This window comes from Asterias amurensis, chromosome 17 (assembly GCF_032118995.1).
Source record: "Asterias amurensis chromosome 17, ASM3211899v1".
Lineage (NCBI taxonomy): Eukaryota > Metazoa > Echinodermata > Asteroidea > Forcipulatida > Asteriidae > Asterias > Asterias amurensis.
Window position 1 is genome coordinate 1,603,394 of NC_092664.1, and position 24,214 is coordinate 1,627,607.

The 24,214-nt window shown below is 40.4% G+C and overlaps 1 protein-coding gene across 4 annotated transcripts in view; it reads left to right on the forward strand.

Moving 5' to 3' along the window:
* Positions 1 to 24,214, forward strand: part of LOC139949470 (dyslexia-associated protein KIAA0319-like protein) — a 46,791-nt gene that overhangs the window by 16,173 nt on the left and 6,404 nt on the right. For 3 of the 4 annotated variants that reach the window (XM_071947817.1, XM_071947819.1, XM_071947818.1), the window contains exons 5-23: positions 73 to 348; positions 2,278 to 2,529; positions 3,480 to 3,746; positions 5,111 to 5,316; positions 6,477 to 6,657; positions 7,295 to 7,427; positions 9,099 to 9,163; positions 9,768 to 9,922; positions 11,004 to 11,127; positions 11,896 to 12,028; positions 12,906 to 13,054; positions 13,830 to 13,981; positions 15,719 to 15,857; positions 16,591 to 16,661; positions 17,185 to 17,273; positions 18,153 to 18,295; positions 19,732 to 19,854; positions 20,160 to 20,250; positions 20,527 to 20,624. In XM_071947817.1, coding sequence (XP_071803918.1) covers positions 73 to 348; positions 2,278 to 2,529; positions 3,480 to 3,746; positions 5,111 to 5,316; positions 6,477 to 6,657; positions 7,295 to 7,427; positions 9,099 to 9,163; positions 9,768 to 9,922; positions 11,004 to 11,127; positions 11,896 to 12,028; positions 12,906 to 13,054; positions 13,830 to 13,981; positions 15,719 to 15,857; positions 16,591 to 16,661; positions 17,185 to 17,273; positions 18,153 to 18,295; positions 19,732 to 19,854; positions 20,160 to 20,250; positions 20,527 to 20,624 — 2,847 coding nt within the window. The remainder of the gene's footprint in view (positions 1 to 72; positions 349 to 2,277; positions 2,530 to 3,479; positions 3,747 to 5,110; positions 5,317 to 6,476; positions 6,658 to 7,294; positions 7,428 to 9,098; positions 9,164 to 9,767; positions 9,923 to 11,003; positions 11,128 to 11,895; positions 12,029 to 12,905; positions 13,055 to 13,829; positions 13,982 to 15,718; positions 15,858 to 16,590; positions 16,662 to 17,184; positions 17,274 to 18,152; positions 18,296 to 19,731; positions 19,855 to 20,159; positions 20,251 to 20,526; positions 20,625 to 24,214) is intronic. The other variant, XM_071947820.1, reaches the window with a different exon arrangement.

Here is a 24,214-nt window from a genome sequence, read left to right on the forward strand (position 1 = left end):
TTTGTATTCTGGTTGTTTTTTTGCTTGCATGCCACCCCCCTCCCCTCTCCTCATTCCACCCAATCCTCTTAGGCCACTTGGATACCACAAGCAACCGTTTCCATGGTAATCAAGACCCAAGCGAATCCTACGCTCCGTCCAATACCTTATATGGAGATAATCTGGACAATAATCCTGAGGATCAGAAATCCTGGACGGAAAATTTAAGGTTCTGTAAATCTGACGGGGAGTGCAAGAAATTGGAGTACTGCTTTGGACTGATAATTTACTCGGAGGGTGTTTGTCAATGTGAAGAGGGGTACCAATGGTCACAGGAGCTAGACGTGTGTCAGAAAGAGTACCTTGAAGGTTAATCAATGTCTATATTATGTGTTAAAAGGAAAGGTACCATGTTGCAGACATTTATGAGAGACTTGTTCGGTTCAAAACAATAAAGAAAACAAATTCAAAGTCTAATTTAAAAATGCAAGAAAAACCCAATACTTTCGATCTCTGGCTGTGCTTCGTGGTCATAATGGGTTGATGTGGCTGGCAGCCAAAGCTGCCCTTGCATGCCTGCTTCTCAAACACGTTGTAGCCTCGTTCTTTGCAATTCAGCTCTTAGCTGCGAGTAAGGATGATTTAGCCTCTCGACTTATTATTATTATCATGGACAATGGCTGCCTTCTAATGGTTTTTCCCTGCATGATCAAAACCTTGGCAATCCATATATAAGCTCTCGTGATATATTTAACCTTCACATTAGGTCCATAATATTAATAATATAATGATAAATAATTTATTGCATTTCTTGTGCGCCATCTCCATCCGAGGATGCTCGAAGGCGCAAATTACACCAAAATTCCATAAAAATGACAGCAAATTTAAGTTTAAACTTTAAACCTTACATTACAACAGTTCTCAATGTTGTACCTTACCTTTTAACTAATACAAGAAAACTAGAAAGCCAGATGTTGTGTGTCATGTGTGAAATGATAAAAAGTTCAGTCTTGATGATGTCGTGTTTCTGTGTGATGAGTGCTTTATCAAATGGAGAATGAATGTACAACAAACACAATACATGTACATACAATTATTTATGCTTATTATTTGTGTCTTTATTCGGAACAAAAACAGATATGTAAAACAAAGCCTAGGTAATTATAATCAGAATCACAGAATTCAATAAATAATATCAAAGTGAGAAAACAATGAGGCAAGGCTAAAAAGAGCAAAATTAGTACAGAAGAATAGACTCACTATTAAGTGTACATGTACAATACAATGAACACATTTAAATCAAATTGGTAATGAGAAAATTGTGCTTGAAGAGTTAGACTACAAAAATCTGTCCATAACTTTCACATTGTGCAGAGTCATGACAATTTGTAAAGAAAATTGAATATTTAATAGATAGAAATTTGCATTGGGGATAAAGAATATTAATTTTGGTTATACAGATGGGTGTTAGACTGTACTGAGACAACACTGAGAAACACACATCACACAAACAGGGAAGACTAAGGGTAAAATAAAACAATAAAATAAAATAAAAAGGCAAGAGAAAATCTAAAAAAAAGTTTTTTTACATGTATGAGATATACATCCTAGTTCAAACTGATTTGATGAGAGCCATTTGCTAACTTGCATAATCACTGAACCCAAATCGGCCACGCTTTGAACACCTGTGCAATTAGTCATCAAACTGCTGTGCTCTGATAAGCAAAATACAATGCAGATGTTGCCACATAATCCATGTTTATGAAGATTGGACTTCTGTTATCAATTACATAACAATGTGGAAAGTGATTGGTTTATTTTAATATTACATACTACGTGCAGTGGTTTAAAGCTATGTAAAGCTACAGTAGGTTTATCATGTATGTAGCAACCATGAGGTAAACTCAATGGTCCTGCACTGAATATTCATTAAATAGTTGCTTGGTGAGACGAGACTGATATCAAGAGTCATTTGACGTATGACCATAATGAGTTCATGGTGAAGAGTCATTTGACCTTTGACCCTAATGAATACAAATGGTTATGTTTTGCTTTTTTCCCTGCATGGCCGAGTTGTTTTTGTTTTTTGTTTTCAATAGGCAATAAATGACCAATGTTTTCTGCATGAGCATGCTTTTCAATTTTGCATTTTTGCATGAGTAATTGTTACACATTCCCAGTTGATTTTCGTTCAAATCTGTTTTGTTGTTGTTGTTGTTGTGGTTGTTGTTTTGGATAACTTTCTCTCTTTATCAATTTATATGTAACTTCTGAACCTTGATTCATGCATCCATCCAGGGGAGACCATCAGCCCATCCACCAATCTCTCACCTCAATCCATGGATCACATCCCTGTCACACCCCCTGACATATCCACTCAGACAACCCCCGGCACAACCTCCTCCAATGGGACAGATAGCCCCCCAAAAAGCACTGCAATTACAGCTGATGTTGGGGGGATGGCTGGGGTAGAGGTTGCGGGGTCACACCCTGGGGATGAGTTAGTCCTGCCAGACAAGAAGAACACAGAAGACACGATGGGGCACCAAGGTACATTGTTATACCATGGTATCAAACTGTAAAGGTTTATTGGTCAAGAACCAATCGCGTGATGTGATACAAAGATGCTTGTTATACCACAGTAACAAATTGTGAAGTTTGATTGGTCGAGAACCAATCGCGTGCCGTGCAACAAATACGCATGTACCACGGTTGCCGTCACGGTGGTTAATATGAGTGATGTTAACCCGTGTACATCAACTTGATCGTTCCCACCGTTGGTCGATTTCCAGCGCTAAATACGAAACAGCCGCGGGTTCGAGGGAACAGTGAAGAATGGTTTCTTATTTAAACAACTGTTTGTCTGCTTATTAAACTATGCATACTTTGTCGTTATAATGTTTGAAGATGACAAAACTTTGAGAGGAGGAATAATCATGTTACCAATGTATAACAAAACAAGTGTTGCACGCTGTGATTTGGGGTCCATGGGTTTTGTACACCCTCGGGGGAAAATGGCATCCTTGGCTTCGCCTCGGGTGCCATTTTCCCCCTTGGGTGTACAAAACGCCACGGACCCCGTCTTAGCGTGCAACAATTGTATAATGTTACATGGCTAAGGATGTGCGCTACGCATGACACACAGTACGGAGGGTATACATGAGTTTTGTTAACTGGTGTACATTACCATTATTGTTCCCACCCACCGTTGGACAATTTCGTAATTCCAGGTTTTTTTATTGGTTTTTTTTTAAATGAAGATAAAACCTATGCTCCAGATTGCAGAGTAGGGCTTTTGAAACTAAAGATAAATGTTAATATTGGGCTTCATGCTGGCAAGTGTTTCGAACTTGCATGCTTTGCGCTCAGAGTTCCTTTTTTTTTTTCTGACTTCCCATTACGGTAAGCAGAGCCACGAAATTGGGCCCAGGTGAAGTGTACACATCATTGTCAATGAATACACATAACCGTTTTTTGGCTCTGGTTTTTGCTTTATCTAGAGAATAAAACGGAACCAAACAATACCACAGAGAGTGTCGATCTTCCAAAGACTGAATCCTCACCATCTCCACGACCAGAAACCCTGACCCATAGTGATATGAATGCAACGCAGAGTGACACACAGGGTGATACAGACGGTGATAAAGGGTTGGATACTCTATCAGAGAAGGATCTCCCAGCTGTCAAACTGACTACAACTCCAAAGGTGACTGGGGCTGTGACTGAGGCTGTGACGACCCCTAAGCCACTAACAACAATACCAACAGGTAGGAAATTATCTTCTTTTAAACGGAAGGTATAATGGTAGTAAGGGAATAAAGGATTTCTTAAGCAGTCGTTTAAAACCAGTATGGTTGTGGCTGTGCGATTCGGCTTGGGCCTTTATCGCATGGCCACGACCCTGCAAGGTTTTATACAACCTTTTAAGAACCCGTCACCACTCTTTTATTCCTATTTATAAATGCCCATCGTTCCAAAGCGGAAAAACAGTGCACTATAGACAATCTGTGGCAATCTGCTTCACATCAAATTTTGAAGTACATTTTTCATTGGATGGTTATGTTTGGTGGGCGTTGGGTTGTATGTATGCGTGAGTAAAAATAGATTACGCGCTAGTACTCAAAGCTATAATTGCGTTCTGCTAATTATATCGGCGTACATAAGCTATGCCAGCCGGTCTTTAAACGGGTCCAACTGTAATAATAATAATAATAATATTTTGAGTTTATATAGCGCTTTTTCACTCCCGAATGGGTGTCTCAAAGCGCTTCAAATTATTACCCCTGGTCACTGGGCCTTAATTCACTCCTTAAACCATCTCAGCTCCCTGGGGAGTATACAGCCTCGTGCAACAAATGCGCTACTCGGCTAAATCAATCACAAGAACCATCTCTGCCCTCACAGGTACCCATTTACTCCTGGGTGGAGAGAAGCAATAATGGTAAAGTGTCTTGCTCAGCGACACAAGTGTAACGATCGGGATTCGAACCCACACACTGCTGAACAGAATCAGCAGAGCTTGAATTCGGTTCAAAACTTTTGGTTATTAGAAGACTATAGTCCGAGAACACTTCTCAGATTGTGTACTCCTATTACGGTTTATTCTTCTTTCTTTTTCACAGGTTAGTTTGATTGTAAACGTCTACACTTATATTGGGTTAAATCCATTGAACGTTTAAAAAAACCAAAAGAAAACAGCAATCCTTCGCCAATCTTGATCTCGTGGTGGCAGCAGACACTGCGGTGGTACAAGGAAAATTTCCATACGAGTTGACCAGCATTCTTTTGTACAAGTGATTTGCAAAGTAGAAGTCCAATAACCTGTGACTGATCAGATGATCGCCGTGTGGCCCAACCCTTAAACCTGTTGCAAGGCAGTGCAGTAGAACCTCGGCACCACCGCAGTGTCTGCTAAAAACAGTGTTTGCGGCAGTTAAAGGTTGTACAGTTTCTGACTGGCAACCTGAAAACAGATATTGACAAAATAGGGAGGCCACCAACATGGGGCAAGATAGCTCAGTTGGCAGCGCCAGTACGTTAATTCGGAGGTTGTTGGTTCGAGTCACATTCTAGTAAAAAATTTCTTTGTTCAACTAAAATAAAAATAATTTTTTTTTCTTTTCTCTTCCAGTGACGAAACTGACTGTTTCTGCTGGTGAGGATAAAACCCTGCAGCTTCCTGATGAGGATCATGTGACTCTGTTTCCCTTCGTGGTTCCAGACACCCAGCCCAGTGGTAAAGACTACAGATATGAATGGCAGGTTATAGAGGATCCTGACGGTGGAACAAAAGGGGAGATGAACGGGGAACACTCCAAACAGCTACAACTTGCAGGGGTAAGAACATTCCTCAGCAGGATTCTCAGTTAATGTGGAAGTGTCGTAGTCGAGCGGTGGAAGTGTCGTAGTCGAGTGGTAAAGAGCACCGAATTCAAACTCCAAAGGGCGAAACATCATGGTTAAGTGTCTTGCTTAAAAGGACACATGTGTAATGAGTGGGACTTGAACCCAATTATAACATAAAATTTATAAGGTGCACAGTATCTAGAATGGTACCATTCAAAGGCGCCGGAAGCTAGCAAGCAGACAAATTGAACAGATGAGTCTTGAGGTTTTGTTTGAAAGAAGACAGATCAGGTTTGTCCCTTAGCTTGTCTGGAAAGGAATTCCAGAGAAGCGGTGCGCAGCTGGAAAAGGAACGGTCTCCATAACTTGCCAGACAGGTTTTGGGAACATAGAATATGTGTGATGATGATGATGATCTAAGGCCAGCCCCCGATTTCACGAAACTCATCGCAAGTAGCGACGCATCGTAGGGTTTGCGATGCGTCGCAGACCTATAAGACACTACGCGGCTGCGACGAGTTCGCAACTTACGACGTGTTACCGGTCGCAACTTGCACTTGCGACGCGTCACAGAGCTTCGTGAAATCGGGGGCTGGTCTGATGTTACGTTGTTGTAGAAGATCTGTAATTTAGCAAGGTGCTAACCCATGGAGGGCCTTGAATGTGAGAACCAAGATTTTGAATTGTATTCTATTTTTAGAAGGAAGCCAGTGGGGATTATATAAAATGGATGTTATGCGATCGGAAGAGTTTGGCTAATCAGAATCACCAGAGTTTGAATCAGAAGCTCTTAACCGCTAGACTAATTGAAATAGCTTTCAACACAGTAAGAGATATGTGTGTACTCATGGCTTCTGTTTCAGGGCTGCTGATATATTGTGATAGTCTAATAGCATCAGCTAGAGATCTCGGGTTTGCTAGATATGTAGTCTGCTCTTCCTAATTATATCTCAACAATCATATATAAACCTTAGTAAGAAGAAACTATTAATAAGTAGTAAACTTGCGGGTACAACCATGTGTAAATCTCTTATGTAGTCTGCTCTTCCTAATTATATCTCAACAATCATACCCTAGTGTTGGAAGCGCTTCGAGATGTAAAGCACTATATAAAAAACAATCATTATTAATCTGTTGCCTTCTGATTGCAGTTGTCAGCTGGAGTGTTTAGGTTCAAAGTTGAAGTGCAAGGGGATAGTTCCTATGGTTCAGCTACAGTGAATGTTACAGTCCTTCCACCACCACGGCTTAACCAGCCACCTAAGGCCGTCATCAATCCAACAAGTCAAGATGTCTTCCTACCTAACCCTGGTACATTTCTCGATGGTGCAGGTACGTTCTTATAAGGAGAATGGACGAGAAAGTGTAGATTCGTAAATAAAATGTACCAGCTAAAGGCGAGTACGTTGTAGTCACGAATCTACACTTAAGAGTGTATTCTCTGACTTTTCAAAAACTTTGTCTTTTGTCAAATTACGTTTAGTCATATTTCTATTTTGCAAAATTTATTTACTACTACTACTAATAATAATAAAGACTTGTAATGCGCACATATTCACCATGCTGGGTGTTCAAGACGCAGTAAAAAAAAAATGAAAGAAAACAGACAACAAAATTAGTCCTTGAAAACCTGTAACATGAGAAAAGTTTTGAGAATAGATTTGAATTTTTTGGTACATAGACAAGATCTAAGATTAAGTGGTAGAGAGTTCCATATGCATGGCGCAGCTGAAGAATAAGATCTGTCACCCCATGAGTGTCAAGACTTGGGTTCAATGAGAAGAAGCATGGAACTTGATCAAAGATTCCCTGATAACGTGTAAACTTGAGGTAGATGTGTAATATATTGGGGGGAGCCTTGCTGTTAAGTTCTTTGTTGGAAAGTTAGATTGTTGTCCATCTTCATCAATCTGTTTCTTGTGTAGCATTTGAATTGTTATCCTTTATGTTGATATATTGACCCACACAGATAGCACTGATGATGATAAGATAATGAGTTATCATTGGGAGGAAGTTGAAGGTCCAGTCAGGGAGCAGAAGATTACTGGCGATACCCAGACATTGAAACTGACTGACCTTGTACCAGGCTCCTATGTCATAAGGTTAGTAATAGTTGTGGATTACACCGGAATCCATTATGACACAAAACCCAATGGTGAGTCATTTTCTTAAAGGCAGTGGACACTATTGGTATTTGTCAAAGACTAGCCTTCACAGTTGGTGTATCTCAACATATGCATAAAATAACAAACCTGTGAAAATTTGAGCTCAATCGGTCATCAAAGTTGCGAGATAATAATGAAAGAAGAAAACACCCTTGTCACACGAAGTTGTGGTGTTTAGATGGTTGATTTCGAAACCTCAAGTTCTAAAGTTGAGGTCTCGAAATCAAATTCGTGGAAAATTACTTCTCTCTCGGACACTATGGCAATTCAGAGGGAGCCGTTTCTCACAATGTTTTATACCATCAACCTCTCCCCATTACTTGTCACCAAGAAAGGTTTTATGCTAATAATTATTTTGAGTAATTACCAATAGTGTCCACTGCCTTTAAGGTCTCATTCTCATGCAGGGGTTGATGTTGTCCTGATGGTTTTCACAATTACATGTGAAATACCATGAATTTCAGAATGTCTTATTCTTGAAAAGGTTGAATTTTAACGCCCGTTTCAGACCGGCGCTCCAGAGTTGCGCTGAACCAAATTCTGAATTAACTTCATGAAAAGATTGACATTTGAAACATTTAGGAGTGAGTGGACGCGCTAGAAGTCGAAAGATCGACTATTGCAGTCATTCAGAACAACTCTAGAGCGCCTTGTTTCAGACGTCGATCTTGTCATGAGGCGAGCCAATGCTAAGCCTATGTTATTAAGTTTGCCTGTCTGAAGGCAAAATTTATTTGGGTCGACCTCGAGTCGCTTCTAATCTATTTGGTTTCTGCGCGACGCTGGCGCGCCTGTCTGATATGGTTGTTTGGATCCCAATCTCATGTAGGAGTTTTCGTTGATCCGGATGGTTTTCAGAATCACATTTGAAATGAAATGAATTTCAGAATGTCGTATTCTTGAAAAGGTTGAACTCTAAGTTAGTCTTGGGTATGTACTGATAAACATGGACTGATAAATTGTCGACTTTTCAATCATTAAGCGCATTGTAGTGTAAACATATCAAATCAATATGCTCATTGTGTTCACAATCCAAATGCAATGTTGAGTTTGGAAATTGGACATTAGAATAGCAAATTTCACTATTATTGGCACCTGAACAAAGATATTAACACCATAGGGAGACCGCCAACATAGGGCTAGATAGCTCAGTTGGTAGAGCGCATGGCATGTTAATCTGGAGATTGTTGGTTCGAGTCCTACTCCAGTAAATTTGTTTTTATTCAACTCCAAATTGATAATGAATGAACAGTCACTAATAGAAACATGCTGCGTTTCTTTCATTGACAAGGAGTAAGGGTCATGGCTTCTTTGGGTGACAATGGATTTAGACATAAAGTCCCACCTAGATGTACATACACCATTTAGAGAACTACAAACATTTCCTGTGGAAATTTTTATTATCAAGAATATCACATTGATATGGAAAGGTTTGCGGTAACACCATGTAATGACTATCTCTAAATGAGTTGGGGGTGGTTTTGAAAAGAACCGTTGGTTTCAACTCGATATTTCGATCAGTATGCTCTAATCGTCTTTTGGAGAAAGCAATATCACATTGATCAAATTATGCTGTGTTTAATCCCCGTTTAATATTTTTTATTGTAGTTTAACAGTTACTGATTCTGATGGTGCAACAGACTCGGCACTGGCCAATGTGACCGTCAAAGAAGGCAAGTAGCATAATGAGATTCTACAATATTGTTGTGTCAGTGTATAGACCGTTCCATTTTAGCCCTCACGCACAAGTGCTGTATGCTGCTGTTGGCTGCACTGCCATTGCTGGGTCGCGGCAGTATGATGTTTTGTACACAAAAACATGGAAAAATCGTAGTATTTTTTACTGTTATGTTCGTTGGGTGTCTTTCTTAACGGTTAACACAACATCCGTGACAGGACAGCATAACAATGTATGGAGCACTGACCATAAATATTTACTACTATTAAACAAATGGTGCGTTCGATAAGCTTCCCTGGGTCGACCCCGCGGTGCTCACTCGGGTGAGCCCCTGACAAGAGCTAATCGAACGACCACACTCGCCCTCTCGTGGTGATGGCGTGCACCTCAGGTCACCCCCAAGTGACCCACTCCACAAGCAGGGAACTGGGGGCTGACCCGGGCGAGCCCCGTCAAAGCTATTCGAACATACCGGGGCAGACCCAGGGAAGCTAAACAAACGCACCCAAAAATTTAACCCTGAAAACTGAGCAGACAATAGGTGAGTTAAGTGTGATAGATGCCTTGATATTGATTTGTTTGTGTAATCTGTACACTAGAGACTGACAATCCTCCTGTTGCTAAAGCTGGTAAGGATGTGATCATCAAGCTACCAGTCAACTCTGCTATTCTCTATGGTAACAGTAGCTTTGATGACCACCCTGATGTGACTTATGTGTGGTCCAAAGAAAGAGGCCCTGCTGCCGACATGTCGGTAAGATTCTTATTTACGTTGTTTTAGAGTCTAAAGCCCGGTTCATACTTCATGCAAATGCGAAGCACAGAACTTGTGCAACTAGGGTGTTTTTTCTTCCATTACTCTCATAAGTTTCAACGACCAATTGAGTTCAAATTTTTACTGGTTTGTTATTGTATGCATATGTTGACAATTGTCTTTGACAATTACCAATAGTGTCTAGTGTCTCTCAACATTCGCATGCGAATGCGAAGCGAGTTTAACGTGAATTTAACAACACAACTCTCTTTTCGCAGCGATATTCGCAAATGAGATGGGCAGAGTTGAACTGCTGCGAATTATTCGATGCGAATTTGTGACGTCAACATTCGCTTCGCATTCACATTCGTTCAAGTATGAACCGGGCTTTACCCTTTGTGTGCTACGGGTGCAAATTTGTGCCTGCAACGTTTATTCCCTCACTTCTGTGCGCGCATATTTGCGCCCAATACCACTTGCTATTTGTTTGCATACAATCGCGCTTTCTTTTGACCCCTGACATCCATCGGGATACTTTAGTACACTTTGATACATAAAAGCCATGTTACGAACAAATACCCTACAATTTTTTTGTAAAAATCCTGTAATTTCTGAGTTTTTGCGTGACTGTTAACACTGTAAAACAAGGCAGTAACAATGGATTCATCAGCAACATTAGCATTACGGACGATTTTCATGGATTTTCGCTCCAATAAAGCCAGAACAAAATGATTTGGTGGTAGCTTGTTTTGTTTTGCATAAATTGGCTTGTGGATAATGTATGTAAGGTATGGGAGATTTTAAAAGAGATATTCACATGGTCCCACTGCAGCGATAACGAGAACGATAACGATAATGACGCAAAGAGAAGGCATTCTGTTGGTTGAATTGCTCTGCACAGAATTAACCCACGCTTATTCAACCAATCAAGGGCGTGTATTGATAACGTCTCGTTCTCGTTGTCAGGGCCTGTGTGCCCGGGCCATTACCGCTAACCTCTCTTAGTTGTACTTCCACCATGCAAAGTTTCAAATCCTACTTATGTAAGGTTGATATACAAGAGATTGTTTTGATTGTTTAGGGTTCTTCTTCAGCCATACTGCATCTGGATAATCTTGAAGAAGGAACCTATGTCTTCAGACTAACCCTCAAAGACTCCAAGGACCAAACAGACTTGGATGAAGCTACAGTCATAGTCAAACCAGGTAGGTCTTATAACAGGCAGCGACTATGGTCACAGTAAATGCAGAAAGAAATTACCCAGGAATTTAATACATACATACATATAAGGCATTATAAAGCGCCACTACATCAGTTCTTATCTTATCTTATCTTATCTTATCAAGAACGCAGCACTCAGAGCAGGTATAAATAATTGTTGATGCACTTCTTGAATTTGCATAAAGAGTCAGATTCTTCGATTGAGATGGTGAGTGCATTCCAGGTATGGGAAGCAAAATGAGAAAAGGTGCAAGTTGATGCAGACTTGAGAAGCTTGAGTTTACTTGGTTTTTACTTAGTAGCCACACCTTGCCTTTAAAGGAGAGGTTGTGTAGATGGAAACTACAAAAAACTACGCTAGCTGTGTGAGCAAAGAATGCGGAGTACACACAGGCACAAGCACAAATTCTGTGCTAACCAGTGAAGTACGCTTGACTTAAACGCGAAGTTCCCTACTTCCGTAAGTGCCGATTCTCTGCTAACGGTAAGCAGAGCCATGAAATGGGCCCTGATGTACATGTATTTGCTGTCACCTAGCGTGTTAAAGTCTCCAATTTATTACACATAATTCGAAATAATTTAACTTCCCCTTTAAAAGACACTAAACAACTAGATTTGGTTTAAGAACGAACGAACTGATTGATCAGGAACTAATTAGTGACACGCAAGCAAAACATCAATTAAAATTTTCCATTCTATTTCCACAATTTGTTACTCTGTTTTCCTGAAGTATTTTGATTGTTTGTCTGCAGAGAATAATTTACCTCCTACAGCAGATGCTGGGCCAGATAAGGAACTGTCATTACCAGATGATTCCACCACACTCGATGCCTCAGACAGCAAAGATGATCTAGGCATCACTACATATCACTGGCAGAAAGTTAGGTAAGGCGTTTTCGCGTGTTCGATTTAGGCGCGGTGATGATGCTGTTCAGACCAACCGGTAACCAACTTGTTAACTTGGTTAGGCTTTGGTTGGGGTCGCCAAAATGCACTCATGGTTAACTAAAGGTTGACTATTTTGACTAGAACCGAGGCTGGTCGACCATTGGTTGACAACTGTGGTCGACCATTTGGAACCAGCCTCAGGACTAGGGTTTTTTCCCTGGTCCCAATAGCCTGTTCCATGCTAACACAATGGAGTGTTGAATACCGCGGTCAGATGGTTGACTAGGCTTCCAAACGAGGTATTGGAGTGAGTCTGTCACTGCGCATGTACAATGCTGGTCAGTAGTCGACTACATGTGCACACTCAAACATGCTCTAAGTAAACTCTGGAGTGGATTGTTGCTCATTGTTCAGTTTTCTAACAAAGTTGGATCAATATTAATCCAAATCTTTGGTTCCAGATCAAGCTCTCATGATAACAATTGATACATGAGGCACTACATGAAGCCTTGCACCCGCTTCAGAAAGTGCGCTCCAGAGTCACGCTAAACCAAATTCTGAATTAAGCACATGAAAGTTTGATGTCTGATACAGCTAGGAGCGACTGGACTCGCTAGAAGTCGAAAGATCGAAACAACTCTGGTGCGCCTTTGGTTTCAGACATCGATCTTGTCATGAGCCGAGCCAATGTAAATGTTAGGTTATGTTCTCTTGTCTGAGCCAAAATTGTATTTGTGTCAACCAAGAGTCGCTCCTAATTTATTTGGTTTGGCGCGACTCTGGCATGCCTATCTGATTCGGGTGTTAATTTGTTGATAAGGAATGAAGGCTCAACCTTTTGAATAATCCTTTACACTTTGATGTATCTCTGCAGTGGGCCTAATGAGCCAGAGATTACGGATGCTGATCAAGTTGTGGCTACTGTGTCTGGACTAATGGCAGGTCACTACCTCTTTAAGCTGACTGTTGGTGACAAACATGGTGCTACAGACAGTGATACTGTAGATGTTATTGTCAAGAAAGGTGGGTAGTCAATATAACCTAAAATGAAGAATTATCAGTGTGCTTTCCTTCCTAGCTACAATGTAGCCGGCCTACCTCAGAGCACATTGTGCCGTTTGCAAGAAGTGCAAAATGTTGCTGCGCGGTTACTCACTGGATTCACAATAAAGCGCGCCTTATAAGTGCTGTGTTATTATTATTATTAGTTATTAGTATTATGCCTTTCTTCCAAGCTAGCCTAGAGCATTTACAAAGCGCCTACAGAATGTGCGACAAAAAGTTCAACCTCAAGATGTTCCAACATATAGTAAAATAAAACAGTCAAGTATTTCAGTATCGATAAGTCGCAAGTAGTTTCTTGAAGTGTCCAAGTTGCATACATTTGGAGCAGCATTTGTGGCATGTCATGGCCGAGCGCTTAAGAGCACCGGAATCAAGCTCTGGTGTTTGATCGGCAGAGTGTGGGTTCGAAACCCGGTCGTGACACTTGCTACGTAAAATTAGGGAGGTAGTGCTTTTTGCTCTACCTGCCAGGCTTCAGATCGATGATTCCCAAGCCTACCAAGTATGGACTGTAAAGGGGGTAACCCTGTTTTCAGCCCTAGGAGTAGGTGGCAACGGCCTCTGGAGAGAAAAAAAAATTTGTAGCCCACACCTTGAAGTGGCCTTCAGGCCTTGTGTGTCTGACGACTTATTAAAAAAAAGCAGCAGCTTAAACCGATGTTGTGCCTTCCTTCTAGCTCACACCAGTTTTGTACTTTCCTTTTGAGTTATTTGTTTATTTTGATTATAACAGAGATAAACATTCCACCTGTTGCCCACGCTGGACCTGATATTAGCATCCAGCTTCCTAATGATGTAGTTGAATTAGATGGATCAGAATCTACAGATGATAAAGGAATAGTGTCTTATGAATGGAAGAGGAACCCCAAGAGCCCGGCTGCAGGGGTATGTAAATAACCCAACCAACTATTTTTTTTATTATTTATCTAAATGAAACTGACGATGAGCAAGTTTGAGTGCATACCGTGATTAACTAAGGTTGACCATTTTGACTCAAACCCAGGCTGGTCGACCATTAGTTGACTACGGTGGTTGACCATTTGGAACCAGCCTCGAGCCTATGGTTTCTTCACTGGTCCCAATCAACTGTTCCATGCTAACATGTGTGAAGGGCAGAGGGGAACCAGTGACACTATAGCAAAAACAAGGATGGCAATTGAGTGCTGAATACTGTGGTTGACCTAGGTTCTTTGCGAGTCGTTTGAGTGAGTCTGCACTGCGCATGTATGATGCTGGTCAGTAGTCGATTAAATGTGTGTACTCTAACTTTCTCAAGGTCTCATAACAAACTCTGTTTTCAAACAGTTTTCATCAGTTCCCTTGAAATGTATTGATGTTACTTTACCCTACATCTGTTCAGACAGGCGCTCCAGAGTCGCGCTGAACCAAATTCTGAATTAAGTACATGAAAAATTTAACGTCTGAAACAGTAAGGAGCGACTGGATGCGCTAGAAGTTAAAAGAGCGACTGTTAAAGTCATTCAGAATGTTTGAGAGGGCCTTGGTTTCAGACGTCGATCTTGTCATGAGCTAAGCCAACGTAAATGTTATGTTAAGTTTGCCTGTTTGAAACGGGTGGTATGCAAATAATCCAACCAATTACTATTTTGATTATTTATGTTAATGAAACCGACAATTTCTCAAAACAAACTCAGTCAAAATCTTGTTTGTAAGTTTGACAAACTAACATAATTACCACGCCCACCAGTTTTCATAAGTTCCTTTTGAAAAACAACTGTAAAGTTCTTAGTTTGCATATATGGTATACCACTATTGTCATATTGAATCTGTTTGATGTTGTTTGTATATCAGTCTGCTATAGGAAACACAGCTCATGAGTCTGTATTGAAGCTAAGAAGTTTGGTAGCTAGTACATATTACTTCAGCTACCACTAGGGTATACTACTATTGTCATATTGAATCTGTTTGATGCTGTTTGTATCTCAGTCTGCTATAGGAAACACAGCTCATGAGGTTGTATTGAAGCTTAGGAGTTTGGTAGCTGGTACATATTACTTTAGCTACCACTAGGGTATACTACTATTGTCATATTGAATCTGTTTGATGTTGTTTGTATTTCAGTCTGCTATAGGAAACACAGCTCATGAGTCTGTATTGAAGCTAAGAAGTTTGGTAGCTGGTACATATTACTTCAGCTACCACTAGGGTATACTACTATTGTCATATTGAATCTGTTTGATGTTGTTTGTATCTCAGTCTGCTATAGGAAACACAGCTCATGAGGCTGTATTGAAGCTAAGAAGTTTGGTAGCTGGTACATATTACTTCAGCTACCACTAGGGTATACTACTATTGTCATATTGAATCTGTTTGATGTTGTTTGCATCTCAGTCTGCTATAGGAAACACAGCTCATGAGTCTGTATTGAAGCTAAGAAGTTTGGTAGCTGGTACATATTTCTTCAGCTACCACTAGGGTATACTACTATTGTCATATTGAATCTGTTTGATGTTGTTTGCATCTCAGTCTGCTATAGGAAACACAGCTCATGAGTCTGTATTGAAGCTAAGAAGTTTGGTAGCTGGTACATATTACTTCAGCTACCACTAGGGTATACTACTATTGTCATATTGAATCTGTTTGATGTTGTTTGTATCTCAGTCTGCTATAGGAAACACAGCTCATGAGTCTGTATTGAAGCTAAGAAGTTTGGTAGCTGGTACATATTACTTCACTCTTAATGTAACTGATGCTAAAGGAGCTTCTAATACTGATACAGTGGTAGTCACTGTAGCAAAAGGTAGGTCTCCTCCATATTTTGCAAAATCTCATTCGCTTTGCAGCCCTCAAAATATCTCACAACCCCCACAGCAACTGCCATGGTGCCCTGTGATTTTCCTGTGGTGCCCTTTGCGAGTTGTGTTAACCGGTGTACATTACCTTGATCATTCCCACCGTTGGTCGATTTCCAGCGCTTTGTACGAAACAGCCGCAGGTTTGAGGGATGAGTGAAGAATTGTTTTTTATTTGAACAACTGTTCATCTGCTTATTAAACTATGCATTACTCAGTCGTAATAATGTTTGAAGATGGCAGCAGACAAGAGGAATACAGTACATGGTTAAGGATGTGCACATCTATTGATTAGGTCACAATGTACTGAAAGGCACTTGACACCTTTGGTAATTGTCAAAGACCAGTCTTCTCACTTGGTGTATCTCACCATATGCACAAAATAACAAAGCTGTGAAATTTGAACTCAATTGGTCGTCTTAGTTGCGAGATAATAAGTGAAGAAAAAACACCCTTGTCGCACGAAGTTGTGTGCTTTTAGATGCTTGACGTGAGGTCTCGAAATCAATTCAAATATTTTATTTTCTCAAAAACTACATTACTTCAGAGGGAGCCGTTTCTCCCAATGTTTTTTACTATCAACAGTTCTCCATTGCTCGTTACCAAGTAAGTTTTGTATGCTAACAATTATCTTGAGTAGGTATTAAGCCTTATTATTTAAAACATGCTATTTTTTCACAGATCCACACAAGCTGAATTTAGTTGAGATCACATTTGATGTGGAAGTATCCAAGTTCACTCAACAGGATAAGGTAAGAAAAGATTGCAATCGTTTAGGTGTGCGGTTTAAACTGGAGGTGGTGGGGTGTAATCTCATCTTCAGATTCAAATCATGATCATCAGCAGGAGAGGAAATCATTCCTTTTATCATTGTGGCGTGTCATGGCCGAGCGGTTAAGAGCACCGGACTCAAACTCTGGTGTTTCTGATCAGCAGAGAGTTGGTTAGAGTCCCAGTCGTGACACTTGTGTCCTTAAGCAAGACACTTAACCATTGCTTCGTCCTTCGGATGGGACATAAAGCCGTTGGTCTCATGTGTTGTGTAACGCATGCAAAAGAACCCAGTGCACTTATCAAAAAGAGAAGGGGTTCACCCTGGTGTGATTGGCAGCATATTGTGCCACAGCACCTTGTAAACTATTACATAATGTAAAATGAGTAGTTCTCATAATTCAAAGTAGTCCCACATACCTTCCAGGAAAATATACTGCATGTTAAAGCTCATTGAGCTATTATTGTTATTATTGTTTAAATCTGAACTACTGATTTGTGCAGGTGGACATGGTGCGATCATTGGCCGTCTTATTGTCTATCCGTGATGAAGATGTCAACATTCAAGAAGTTTTCCACACTCCAAATGAACAGTAAGTTTTACAAAAAGTCCAGCCTCAAGATGTTCCAATGTGTAATCAATTATAAGGTATTTTGGTATAAATGAGTCTTTTGATTGTCGAAGTGTAGTTGCATGGCAAAGATGTGATGGTAATGAGTTGCATAGATTTGGAGCATAAGCAGAAAATGCTTGTGAACCAGCTCTATGTATGGTACGAGATTCGGCTAAGAGGTTCTCTGAAGAAGAGCTTAGGGAAAGAGCTACTCTAGAAGCTTTTTCCCTCGTACTGCATCTCTTTGGAACTCCTTGCCTGGTGCATGTTTCCCTTCATCCTATGATCTGCCATCTTTTAAGAGGAATATCAATTCCTACCTTCAGCTCCACTGAGTTTCTGCATTTCTATGTTTTCTTCCTTGAAGCCCTTTACCTAGAGTGGATTTTAGCCTTGTTTTGGGCGAACTTGCATAAAAAAAAATAATAAAAAGTGGGACATAGCATGTCAGATGTATGATGGTGACTGGTGAGCAAGGGAATTGAAGACATCTAGACAGTTTAAAGTCAATTCTGTTTGTGATAGGCAGCCAGTGCAATTTCTGAAGTAGTGGTGAAATGTTGTCATGACGACCGGTCTTAAAGATGAGTCTGACTGCGATATTCTGAACCTTCTGGAGACGATTTGTATTTTTCTTTGTGATTCCATTCAAAAGCAAGTTGCAGAGTCTTATGTATTTATAGAGTAAAATCACCATGATGAAATCATACAACTGTTTCATGATTTATATTTATTTCTGTGTACAGATTGCAAGGTCAAATCATACAACTATTTCATGATTTGCATTTATTTCTGTGTACAGATTGCAAGGTGAAATCATACAACCGTTTCATGACTTGTATTTCTTTCTGTGTGCAGATTGCAAGTTGTCTTCTATGCCACTAATGCGACGTCCCACTCAGCAATACCAGGCCCCACTGTGGTCAAAATATTAACCAAGAAGAAACTTTCCAGCGAGACTGACCTCCTCAAGTTTAGGGTTCTAGAAGTAGACACCATGAGTGAGTAATAGTCATAATAGACCAATCCATTCAGCCCCTCCCATTATCATCATTTAGCGGTCGCAACCAAGATTCCATTCACAACGTCACGCCATAGGTGTTAATCCATCATCATGTTTGGAAGGTCAACAATTTAAGACTCCATTTCTCTACCGATCATGTCGATGTAGTTGAGTGGTTAGGTCCTCTCTAGGGCACGGCAGTTTCAAATATAACAATAATAGTAATAATGTTTAGGAAAATTTACATTGCGCATGTATCCACCTAAAGAGGTGCTCAAAGCGCATGAAAAGAAGAAAACAGAAACAAATCAACAGAAGGAAGAGGGAACATGGGGAAAACAAAAGAAATAAACTACTGAAAAGCTGTTTGAAACAAATGAAATTTCAATTTGTCTTTAAAAGTGTCCACGGTGCCACTATCCAGAATGTGTTTTGGCAACTGATTCCATAGGAATGGTCCAGCATGCGCAAAGGACCTGTCCCTCCAGTTATTCGGGTATGACCTGGTCTTTAGCATGAAAGCAGTGGCCAGCCCCTCCCACTATGAGCAACAGTGCTACATGTAGCTTTAACCCATTAGCACTGCAGCACAACTTCACTAAGTCATTAACACCCGTTTCAGACAGCACGCCTCTAGGAGCGACTCTAGGTCCACCAAAATAATGTTGGGTTTCAGACATGCGAAATTAACCTGACATTTACATTGGCTCGACTCATGACAAGATCGACATCTGAAACCAAGGCGCTCTAGAGTCGTTCTGAATGACTGCAACAGTCGAGTGTTCAACTTCTCCTGCTTCCAGTCACTCCTTACTGTTTCAGACGTTGAACTTTTCATGTACTTAATTCAGAGTTTGGTTCGGCTCTTCTTTGCTCAATACCAGTAATTGCAAATAGTGTCCAGTGCCTTGAAATTAAATTCTTTTGAATAAGAATAATAAAAATAAAAATATCGAAGTCTTATATAGCGCACGTATCTACCAAACAAGGTACTCAAGGCGCTGAGTATATATAAACTTTCAGGAGGATAGGTAATTGCAGTGATGAATTCTGAGACCCAATTATTTAGGACCTTATAAGGGTTTACAAGGTGCTGCGGCGCATACAGCAGCCACAGCCAGGAACATCGGGGCGAACCCCTTTTCTTTTCGATAAGTGCACTGGGTTCTTTACATGCGTTACACAACACATTGGACCAACGGCTTTATGTCCCATCCGAGGACGAAGCAATGGTACAGTGTCATTGCTTAAGGACACAAGTGTCACGGCTGGGGATTCAAACCCACACTCTGCTGATCAGAAACACCCGAGGTTGAATTCGGTGCTCTTAACCGCTCGGCCACGACACTTCCATTTAAGAATAATATGTTAAAACACAGAGATTAATTGACAGTGTCTCTCTAACTCTTAACGTACTCTCTCTCCTCTGTCTAGTCTGCCAGAGGAACTGTTCCAACCATGGTATCTGTAACCCTTACACTAAGCTGTGCGTCTGTGAAAGTTTCTGGATGGAGAATTACCTCAGGACATGGCTTGGAGATGGACAGAGTAATTGTGGTGAGTAATCAAATCACATGATGTGTAGATGAAACAATTCATTGTGACGCTATGATGTCAGTTTGTGTGAGAGAAGCAATTATAGTAAAGTGTCTTGCTCAAGGATACAAGTGTCACGACCGGGATTCGAACCCACAATGCTGAACAGAATCAGCAGAGCTTGAATTCGTTGCTCTTATCCGCTCGGCCACGACGCCCCGACTCGCTCGGCCGGGACAACCTTGATGTGGCCGTCCGGCCTTGTGATGTTAAATGCGATCTCTCAGAATTGTTTTTTTTTTATATTCCTTTTTGCTGACTTTCAGATTGGAGTATTTTGTATGTGATTATAGCAGTGTGTTTCCTAGCTATTGGAGTAGCTGGTCTCTGCTGGCTCTGTATATGCTGTATAAAAAGGTAAGTCACTGCTAACAGAATTTAAAAAAAGTTTTTGAAAACAGACAAACTTTGAAAATACGCAACAAAGCAGAGTCACAGAATTGTCTATATTGTAATGTTTTTTTCGCTTTTTAACAGAAGGGCATTTGTGAATGAGAATTAAAGAGAAGTGACCCGTTCTTAAATGATAAAGGCCCTTGCCTTCTCGAGCCTTTATCTCACAACCAAAACCCTCGCCACCAATCTTTTATTCCCTTTATTCATGATGTTGTTTACATTTAATTATTTGCTCAGGAGACGGAAGAAGGTGAAGAGGAGGCGGAGATATAATCTCTTATCTCAAGATCTGGATGGGCAAGAGTCTATGGAAATGCTACCAAAGAAAGCAAATGGTGAGATACTTGATTGCTTGTATTCTGGAACAGGGATAGTTTATTAACTTTGGTGTTTTACCCATACACCGATGTGTGTTAGCACTGTATACTCAGTACTTTCCTGAGTCCTGTGAAAATATGTCAGAGGCATAATTACTCGGGTGGGATTCAAACCCATGACCCTTGCAATTCTAGCGCAGTGTCTTACCAACTAGACTGCCGAGGTTGCCCGGTAGCTAGAGGCAGTTCGAATGTCATGTTTACTTTCTATGTTGGTCAGTTTCTTCGTGTTATAGTTTATTTTCCAATAATTGTTGGAGACTGGTTATGTCCATATTTTGTTTTCCTTTTATAATAATATAAAAGTAACTTTATTTGTAAAGCGCTGTTTACACATTTGATACAAAGCGCTTAAGAAATGCAAAAGCAACCATAGAAAATGAGAAAACAAACAAAAAGCTTTTATGAGACTGTTTTCTAAAAAGTCATCAAAATATACAATTGTACAAATACTTGGCTCATACTGATTAGTTCATAGAATCCTATCTCGTGAAATCTTTGGGGGAAATTAAACCATCAACTTGGTTTTGTTTTAAACCTGGTGGGTATCGTTATCTTATCTTGGGAAGCAAGACTAGCTCAATGGACTGAGGGCAATTGCTGTCAGTAACAATATGGCAGCCGTGGGGATATAACTTGTTTAGTTGACTATTAAGTGTTCATTAACATAAACCCAAATTTAGAGAGGTTTGTGGTCTCACCATGTGAATATCTTTTTTGGGTAGTGCTTGTTCTAAAAAGAACATGGTCCATTTCTTGACTCTGCTTACCAATAGCAAAGAATGGGCGCTTATTGGAGCAGGGAATTCTGCTGCCAACATCAAGCGTATTTCACGGGTAAGCAACAACGTGCGTACTTTATGTTACTAGGAGTTCTACGCTTACAAGGCTAGCGCAGAAATTTGGCACTTGCCTTGCAAGCGGAGAATGGTGATAGTATGCGCAGATTTCAGCGGTTAGCAGAGCCTTGAAATTGGGCCCTGGTGGTTCTGGATTAGGTTAGGGTTAGGAGTCGATAACCACTGGAAGAGATATTCACATGCTGCAAACCTCTCCTAGTTATACTTCCACCATGCAAAGTTTCAAAGCCTACTCAATAAACCCAAATAATACAAATTTATGTTACTTTTCATTCATACATTGTCAGAGCATCTATCTGAGATGACAAAGAACAACAATGGTGAGAGATTCAATCTCCTACCCATGGCTTATTGTGGTCGTGTGTGCCTTTTGGTCAAACATTTCTAGGCCTGGGCGACAAGTGAAATTTACTACTCGACAAGTTGCATCTTAAATAGTTGCGACTCTAACACAAGTTGCAACTAATTTATAATTCTCAGTATGCATGTTGGACCGCAGGTGCAATAGTAAAATTTATTCTGAATGAATTATCTGAATGTCTGATATTGTTTTGTATGTAAATATGTTGTGGTGAATAGTCTTGAGCGACACAATTGGTTCACCAAGCAGGTAGTCGCGACTATTTTTATAGTAGTCGTGGTGGCGGGATTAACCGAGCAACTCGACTAAGCAATCATTAGTCATGATTACGACAGTAGTCGCACTAGTCGCCCAGGCTTAAAAATTGGCACACCTCAATCCTTACTACACATATACGACTTATTGGTGCTGTGATACTGCATAAGATGTTAAGGCCCTGTGTAATATTTATGGACGCAGTGTTTGACAGTGAAGCATGTACACAAACTGAGGGTATATCATTGTCCTTATTAATACATTTATGTGTGTTGGCTTATGGGAAGGCCATTGTGGGGTCTTTTTCTTTGTTCAACTTGGACCCCACAGAGGAATTCTTTAGAAAAGGGAATACTGGAACAATCGCAGGACCCACAAACCAGATTCATAAGATTGTGTGCTGGTGTTTGATGATGATACCAGGCATGATACGGAGACGACAAAGGTCAATTGCCTCCATGCCCCCTGGGCCCAATTTCATAGAGCTGCTAAGCACAAAAATTTGCTTAGCATGAAATTTCTTCCTTGATTAAAACAGGATTGCCAACCAAGTTTTTATTTGTTGCATAGTGCTTGTTACTGGCATTCAGCTGTTGTTTGCTTATCCTGAAAATCACGTGGAAATTTGTTTGGTAACCCTGTTTTTATCAAGGTAGAAATATCATGCGAAGCAAATTTTTGTGCTTAGCAGCTCTATGAAATTTGGCCCTGGTCAGTGCCTTGGTGCCCTTGAAATGCTTATGACAGTAGAAATTTACAACTTCCTCATAGAGTGCCCTTTACCAAGGAGAAAATGCCTTGGTGCTGCCCTTTCAAATATGAAGTATACAAGCCTGTGAAACTGTCTCCTAGAAACACAAATGAGTATTTAATAGGCATCTTATGGGTTTCTTACCTCAACATTGGCTCTGCTTTTATCCCTTGTATATAATGCACTGAACGATTTGTGCATAGCTACTAAGTCGTTTATGTGTAGATAGGACATTATTGCACATTTGTTGTCTTTGTGTTGCACTTGTGTTGGTTGACAGATATCCCTCCACTCCGAACCAGCCAAGGGGCATTTTTCATAAGCATTTACTAGGTCTCAGGTCATAAGTGTGTTCACATGCCCTGTAGGTTCTGTTTATGGTACATCCAGTATTATTTTTCTCCCTCATAAAGCAGTAGTTGTTAGTCATCCTGCCAGTAATGAAGCATAGTTTGGTTACATCAGGGCCCAATTTCATTGCTCTGCTTACCGCCAAATTCTTTGCTGACGATCACCATTCTTCTCTTACTCTGTAAGCACTGCATTTCTGCTTAGCTGTGTAAGCATAGAATGCCTAATAATGTGGAGTACGCACGCACACAAGCGAAATTCACTGGTAACTTATGAAATACTCTGAAAATACTCTGAAAATACTCTTGAAGTAAGCACGGAATTCCCTGATTTCATAAGCCCCGATACTTTGCTTACGGTAAGCAGAGCCATGAAATTGAGCCAAGATGGAAACAAGAAAAAAAGGAAAGATGTCGCCTATCTCAACTACATGTATGCTGTCATTGTTGAACCCCAGGTTTTAAACGAGTCAGTTGTGACAAGTATAGTACATAGATGCAGTGACTTTGGCTGTTGTTGTTATTGGCTTCAGCAGTAATGTTAATAAATGGGCAAATGTAGTCAATTAGCTATAGCCATAGCTCAAGACTGCATTACATACTATATGCATGGCCCATGTGATGTATGATATTGTTGTAGCCAGTTTGGTATATTTTTCATCCAGTTTTATTATATGTATAGTTCAAATATAATAGAGTAAGGCACGACTTGCTGTCTAACCAACTAACTGATAATAACTCATGCTCTGTATTTTGTTTTAACCAAATTATTTTTTAACAAAATGTATTAACTCTCTCAGACCTACCAAGTCTGACGCATTAGGCTTGAAAGTCACGCATTAGGGGTTTGTCTCAGGGGTTCATGCGTACTGCAACCATTTTCTCACGCTTTAGGGCTAAACTCGCGCCTCAGGAAAAAAAAGGGGGGAGTAATTGCTCTTTGGCAAGTACCTTCAAAATTTGTAAATTAC